This window comes from Sinocyclocheilus rhinocerous, unplaced genomic scaffold (genome assembly GCF_001515625.1).
Source record: "Sinocyclocheilus rhinocerous isolate Xijiao unplaced genomic scaffold, SAMN03320098_v1.1 scaffold1514, whole genome shotgun sequence".
Classification (NCBI taxonomy): Eukaryota; Metazoa; Chordata; class Actinopteri; order Cypriniformes; family Cyprinidae; genus Sinocyclocheilus; species Sinocyclocheilus rhinocerous.
Genome location: NW_015625037.1, coordinates 719 through 8,413, shown reverse-complemented (window position 1 = coordinate 8,413; position 7,695 = coordinate 719). Strand labels below are relative to the sequence as shown.

The window sequence follows — 7,695 nt, the reverse complement described above, 5'->3', positions numbered from 1 at the left end:
TCATTGTGTCTCTCTCTTTCCTCGTCCTCTCGTTCTCTCATCTCTCTGTTCTTCTCTTCCTCCCATTCTCTCTGCTGTCGTTTAATTTCCTCTTGAGTCTCTTTGTCATTTTCAGCCTCTTTTATTTTTCTCTTCCATTCTTCTCTCTCGTTCTCTTCTTGTTCCTTCATCATTTGTTCCTCTGAATCTCTCTTTTTTATTTCCTCCTCCTGTTTTTTTCTTAACTCTGCCATGCTGTGTTCATGATAATTTTTCATCTTTTCTTGGCTTTGTTTATATTTTTCATCTCTCGTTCTATCATCTTCTTCTTCTCTTTCTTTTAGCTCTTCTTCATACTGTATTCTCTGATCTTCAATCTCTCTCTTCATCTTCTCTATTTTTTGATCATATTCAGCTCTTTGCTGTTTCTCTTCTTCTGATTGTTTCTGATCCTCCGTCTCTCGTTTCTCCTGATCTGATTTTTCTTTCTCCTCAAACTCTCTCCTGAGTCTTTCCTCTTGTTCTCTGAACTTGTTCTTCAGCCTCTGTTTTTCCTCATGTATCTTTTGTTTTTTCTCCTTCAGTCTCTTTTTCATGCTTTCAAATTCCATGTCATATTTGGCTTTTAATTCTTCAACTTGAGTCTGATTTTGTCTTTCATTCTCTTTTATTATTTCCCTTATATGTTCAATGGAGATCGCTGCCTCTTCAAACATCTCATTAGTGAAGTATCGGCCCTGATTCATTTCTTCTATCATATTTAACAGCTGAGTAACTTGTGTCTGATCCTGTGTTTCTGTGTTGTTAAAAGCCAGGAATCTGTTTCCACAATCACTGATCAGTGTCTTGAGTTCAGCATCTTTACTTTTCTCTACATATTGCTCCATTGTTTGTCCTCTCAGATTATCTCCTCTAGTGAAGAGAACAATGCAGAAATCTGCTGCTTTTGAGCCCCATGGTGTCCATGGTGGAGCCAAGGAAGTGTTGAACCAAGGTGGAGCCAATGTGGCCGAGGTGGAGTCTGGGGAGCAGACGAGGGGCTGAAGGGAGACAGTGGATATAAGGCCAAGGAACTGTATGCCTTTGGCAGAGGAAAGAGGCTTAAAACTGGGCAGGATCAGCAGCAATGAAGGAGACTTGGAGCTGAGCAGGACCAGCAGTGAAAAAGGAGACTTCGAGCTGGGTGGGACCAGCACCATCGAAGGACAACTGGAGCTTGGCGTGACCAGTGGTGACAAAGAAGACTTGTAGCTGGGTGTGACCAGCACAGATGAAGAATACTTGGAGCTGGGTGGGACCAGCGGTGACAATGGAGACTTGGAGCTGAGCAGGACCAACTGCAATTAAGGAGTCTTAGAGCTGGGTGGGACCAGCACCAATGAAGGACACTTGTAGCTGGGCAGGTCCAGTGACTATAAAGGAGACTTCGAGCTGGGCAGGACCAGCAACAAAAAAAAAAGAGCCTTGTAGTTGGGCAGGACCAGCACCAACGAAGGTCACTTGGAGCTAGGTGGAACCATCAGTGACAAAGGGGACTTGAAGCTGAGCAGGACCGATGGCAACGAAGGATTCTTGGAGCTGGGTGGGACCGGTAACAACAAAGGAGACTTAGGGCTGGGTGGGACGAGCACCAACGAAGGACACTTGGAGCTGGGCAGGACCAGCAACAATGAGGGAGACTTGTAGTTTGGCAGGACCAGTGACAAAAAAGAGCCTTGTAGATGGGCAGGACCAGCACTGACGAAGAATACTTGGAGCTGGGTGGGACCAGTGGTGACAAAGGGGACTTGGAGCTGAGTAGAACCGATGGTGACGGAGGAGTCTTGGAGCTGGGTGAGACCAGCAACAACAAAGGAGACTTAGGGCTGGGTGGGACGAGCACCAACGAAAGACACTTGGAGCTGGGCAGGACCAGTGAGAACAAACGAGGTTTGGAGCAGGGTGAGGTCAGTGGCAAAGAAGGAGTCTTGGTTCTTGGTGAGACTAGCAGACTTGGTGCTGAATGATAAACATTTGGAACTGTGCTGAACAAGTGATTACTTTGACAACTTAAAACTGGATGGGACCAGCAGTGACCATACTCAGTCTACATTTCAATTTGCACATAATATACCTGTACATACAACTGTCTATTGTTATATACCTGTACATACAATTGTCAATTTGTATATTTTTATTCCTAATTTACTTATATATATAATTTTTTATTTTTTTGTTTGTTTGTTTGTTTGTTTGTTTTTGTTTTTTAATCTGTGTTTTTTTGTTCTGTTACTGTCATTCTGTTACACTGTGGAAGCTTCTGTCACGAAAACAAATTCCTCGTATGTGTAAACATACCTGGCAATAAAGCTCATTCTGATTCTGATTCTGATTCTGATGAAATTAGCTTCTGGCGATTACTCTGGCTCAATTTTCATGGCAGAACAGGTAACAGATGTGGACTAATCAGAAACCATGACAACTAATGAATTACTAGAACGGTAAATGGTTACATCAAAAACTATGACTAGAAACTAAACATGACCATGATAACCTGCTCAACACTGATTTTTTTAAAGAATTTGCAGACTTTCTCTTGTTTTTAGTGCTTACTGTCGACAGAGCTCTGACTGTTGGAGACTGCAACATTCATACAGCCAGTGAAAATGTTTCCTTAAGATCCATATTAATCAATGCCCTCAACTTAGTAGGGATCATTTAAAATATCAATGACTCTACACATTGTCATAATAATAATAAAATAATAATTATTTGTATATATATAGCAGAGACACATAAAATTAGGAAATTATTTAATTAGATTGTTTTTATTTAAATGATTATTGAAGTTATACAGATATTTTTATTCTCTTTTATCATCTCTGCTGCATGCTCTGCTGCTGACTCATTTGTGCAAAGGAGATGGGCTTTTTATTAATAATAAAAATAAATAAATAAATAAAAAATCAACAACAAAAAAAGATCCGCACCAAAGGGGGAAACAAACTTGAGTTCGATTCAATCAAACCAAAAAAGACAGGTGTGAATACACCCTTAGACAACGAACTGGCACAGGACTGCAAACACAAGTAGAATAAATAGGGAGCAAACAAGGAGGGTATTTAGGGACAACAGGTGGGGAAACTAAACCAATAACCAGGTAACATAACAAGGTGGGCGGGTTCAAGACAGTAGACATGAGAGCACAGGGCACATGGAAACAAACAACACAAAAGAATACACAAAACATAACAAGAAAGCATGCAGCAGATAAAAACACGAGCTGCGTGCAACACCACAAGACAATGAGAAAGCATGTGGCTGAACACGAACTGCGTGCTACTCAAAACACAACAACACACATGGACAGAAGAGCGCACAGCCCAAGCGATCTCGAGACTGTGCTCTTCCACAACAAGACAGAACATGGACATGGATGCCGGGATCCGAACAACACGCTCCAACATGAAACACTCAAAGCCGTGCACTCACAAGAAAGACACAAGAAGAATGTCAGGACTCTGTCACAAAACAATGAATACTCTCTTACTGCCTTCAACATCCTCTTTCATTGGATGTTACTCATTCTCTCACAATTTCATTAGCTGTTACTCAATGTCACTCCATTGCGTCTGCACACCTGACAGCTAGACATCTAGATATTAAACAGGTTTTGAGTCTGTCATAGGGTCTGTGACTAGTCGGAGCTGTGGCATGAGACTACAAATATGAAATGTGATGAGCTTGTAGTGTGCGGTCAGCTTAAGTCACTGGTTAAAGTGTTTACAAACAATGGTGGCTACGCTGAAAATATAATCTCACCCAAATGGCATTCGTTGTGAGTCTTGTGACTGCTGATTCTAAATGTGCAATTAGTTATGTATTTCCTCAGCAATATAGCAACTACAAAAACTGTTTAAAAAGCACAGTATAGTGCAATAAAAGCAGGGTGTTGTTTACATAAGAGATAATGCGCGTCTAGCTGTGCATTAAACGATTTTAATGACAGTGATTTTAAAACAGGGATTTTACCTCCTCGTTGTTGAGAAACATATTGTAGTGATCCACTATACAGGCTATTTTATTCATTAATGTTGCAGGGCAGAGTTGACAACAAGCTTCTGTGCTCCTGAATGTTTCTGTATGTGTGCAGCGAGATCTCCAATCTCTCTCTCTGTGTTTGTGTGCGAGTGATGTGTGTGTGTGTGTGTGTGTGTGCGTCAATGAAAGCAGCGCATTAATATAAAACTGTGATTAAACTGGCTTTGAACTACCTGTGCATTAGACGGTTTAATGCATACCTGCCAGTCAATCAGAATCCAGTATGATGGTATAAACCCAAATATTTGATTCTTTGCAAATTAATTTAACTGGTTGTTTTGATTTATTGTTTGTGTACTGACCCTCAGAACTTTCTGTGTAAAGTTCATTAAATATATGTCTTTCTTCTTCTCTTTCTCGTTCCTGTTGTTTCTGTTTCTCCCATTCCTCTCGTTCACTCTTCAGCTCCTCTCTTATCTTTCTCTCTTGTTCTTCTATGTTTTTAATGTCTGTTTTATATTGTTCTTCTCTTTCTATATATTCATCTTCTCTTCTCTTTCTCTCTTTTTCATGATTCTGTCTTTCTTTCTCCATCATCTTCTTCATTCTCTCTCTCTCTTCTTCATGTTTGAACTGAAGATCTTCTCTCTCTCTCAGTCTTCTTTCTCTCTCTCGTTTAAGTTTCTGATAATAGTCATCCATCTAGATATTAAACAGGTTTTGAGTCTGTCATAGGGTCGGAGCTGTGGCATGAGACTACAAATATGAAATGTGATGAGCTTGTAGTGTGCGGTCAGCTTAAGTCACTGGTTAAAGTGTTTACAAACAATGGTGGCTACGCTGAAAATATAATCTCACCCAAATGGCATTCGTTGTGAGTCTTGTGACTGCTGATTCTAAATGTGCAATTAGTTATGTATTTCCTCAACAATATAGCAACTACAAAAACTGTTTAAAAAGCACAGTATAGTGCAATAAAAGCAGGGTGTTGTTTACATAAGAGATAATGCGCGTCTAGCTGTGCATTAAACGATTTTAATGACAGTGATTTTAAAACAGGGATTTTACCTCCTCGTTGTTGAGAAACATATGATAATAGTCATCCCATGTTTCCTGCTCTATCTTTCTCCTTCTGTCCTCCTTTTCTTCTCTTCTTTGTCTTGCTTCTTGTTTCTGTCTCTCCCATTCCTCTCGTTCTCTCTTCATCTCTGCTTTATATTGTTCTTCTCTCTCCCTAAATTCCTCTTCTCTTCTCTTCCTTTCTGTGTCATGATTCTGTCTTTCCTCATCCATCATCATCTTCATTCGCTTTTTCTCTTTTTCATGTTTGTATTGGAGATCTTCTTTCTCTCTTTCCATTCTCTTTCTCTCTTCTTTAAGTCTCTGATTATATTCATCCCACTTTTCCTGTTCTTTCTTTCTCCATTTCTCCTCCTCTTCTTCTCTTCTTTGTCTTTCCTGTTGTTTCTGTGTCTCCCATTCCTCTCGTTCTCTCTTCAGCTCCTCTCGTATCTTTCTCTCTTGTTCCTCTCTCTCTAGAATATCTCTTTTATATTGTTCTTCTCTCTCAATAAATTCATCTTCTCTTCTCTTTCTCTCTTTCTCATGATTCTGTCTTTCTTCCTTGATCTTTATCTTCATCTTCTGTTTCTCTTCTTTATGTTTGTTCATCAGTTCTTCTCTTTCTCTGATCACTTGCTCCACTTTCTCCATCAGTATCTTCATCTGTTGTTCTTGTAATTCTCTTTCCTTCTCTCTGAAGATCTTACATGAGTAGTAACTCTCTCCGTTCGCTTTCACCATGTTGTCTATCTTCTGCAGTAGATCAGTCACCTGTGTTCGGTCTCCAGTCTCTTTATTATTGAACACATGGTATCTGTTTCCACACTCATCAATCAGGTTTTTAAGGGCAGATCCGGGTTCTCCCAGATACTGTTCTATGGTTTTGTCATTCAGATCATCTCCTCTGGTGAAGAGCACCATGGTGAACATTAAAGAGTTTTCTCCAAAATGAATCTAAAGATAGATCAAATAAAAATTCAAAACAATATATTGAATTTCAAGTTAATATTGTCAATTATACATGCCATAGAATATGTATAATTTTTCATATTGTCATATTATTTCTTCCAAACTCTGCATGTAATGTTATTTTTATCTTAAAAATACATGCATATTTTCTGATCATTACCTTGTGACTGAAACCACATGTGAAATGAGTTCCACAGTTTTTCCATTGGTGCCTTTAACAGTGTCTCTGTCGAGAACAAATGCCACTATTTTTATCAACAATATGCTTCAATTTCTGCTTTCACTGTAACTGTTAATGGACAATAGTCATTCATGAAAAAAAAAAAAAAACCTCCTCCATCGCGTCCTGTTTTTGTGCACTCTTTAAGATCAGAATCCTCCTCTTCGTAAGATGGAGCATCACTGTGAAATGCTGGTAGCTTTGAAGCATGTGGGGACAACAGCCTGACTTAGCGAGATGTTGAAAATGTCTGTGAAGACATCAGTGAGTTCCACTGCACAGTCTCTCAGTACATGCCCAGGAATGTTAAATCCTTATTATAATGGAGTAGTTTTATAATAATTTATTATAAAATTAAATACTTAATTTTTTTTAAGCTAATATGTAATTGAAAACGACAATCCTTCCACTGGTTTGCTTTTTTCCTTTTAGCAGTACAATATGTCTTATTTTTGCAGTTTTACATGCCATTGTTTTTTGCAGTTTTACATTGTGAGCTCATGCTGAGGACTGGTTAAATTACATGTATTTTACTTGTATAGATTATAGAGCATGTATTTAAAATGATACTAAAGAAATTATTTCAAAATGAAAGCAATGAATGCCCTGAGGATACAGATATCCTGTAGAGGTAACTTTTTAAGTATTTTTAAAGGTGACGTATCATGAAAATCTGACTTTTCCAGGTTTTAAGTGCTATAATCAGGTCCCCGGTGCATCTAACAAACAAGGAACGTGAAAAAGATGAACCCAGTAACTTTGTTTTGGGAAGCCTTTTTCTGCAAGCGTCTGAGAAAACGAGCGCGTTTGATTTCGCTCCACTAGTGACATTGCAAATGGATCTCATTATAATATTACCGCCCCTTAATCTGTAAGCTTACACCCATGGCGCCGTTATTGTGTTTACGCAAGCGACAACGGTGTAGCAGCTCTAATGCCATGGAGAAAGTTTGAGCAAAGCATGCTAACTGTTCTGTCTTTGGCTGCACAGACGAGCACAGAACACTGTTTAGAGTCCCAGCCTCAGAGACAACAGAGCAGTGCATTTATTGATTTATTTACTGTATATTGCTGCTGCCACACAGATCTAAAATAAACATGCGATTTATTTCCCAGCTGTTTACCTTCACAGACATAACCAACTGTTTTTTATAACTCGTGTGTTTTTAACGTAAACTTGTGTGTGAATGAGAACTTAAGTTTAGTACTCATGCTGTGACAGCCGCTTTCTGTCCGTGTGCTTCGGATGTGTGCTCTCAGAAAACCGTATATCAGAAGTTTAAACTAATATGGTTTAAAACGCATGATTTCAGAGCGATAAACATGATAATCAGAACCAAAACAGATGTAGCAGGTACGAGCTGTAATGGCGCAGCTCTATTCTGGAAAAGGGGGCGGGGAGCAGCAGCTAATTTGCATTTAAAGAGACAGGCCTGAAAAACAGC

General features: G+C 39.2%; 1 protein-coding gene across 1 annotated transcript in view; it reads right to left on the bottom strand.

Moving 5' to 3' along the window:
- LOC107749347 (trichohyalin-like) overlaps positions 1-6,370 on the bottom strand; it is an 8,346-nt gene extending 1,976 nt beyond the window's left edge. The window contains exons 1-5 of the mRNA XM_016564460.1: positions 6,362-6,370; positions 5,068-6,015; positions 1,611-1,808; positions 1,405-1,485; positions 226-1,316 (exon numbers count right to left, since the gene is read on the bottom strand). Coding sequence (XP_016419946.1) covers positions 226-1,316; positions 1,405-1,485; positions 1,611-1,808; positions 5,068-6,015; positions 6,362-6,370 — 2,327 coding nt within the window. The remainder of the gene's footprint in view (positions 1-225; positions 1,317-1,404; positions 1,486-1,610; positions 1,809-5,067; positions 6,016-6,361) is intronic.
- Between the last annotated feature and the right edge of the window lie 1,325 nt (positions 6,371-7,695).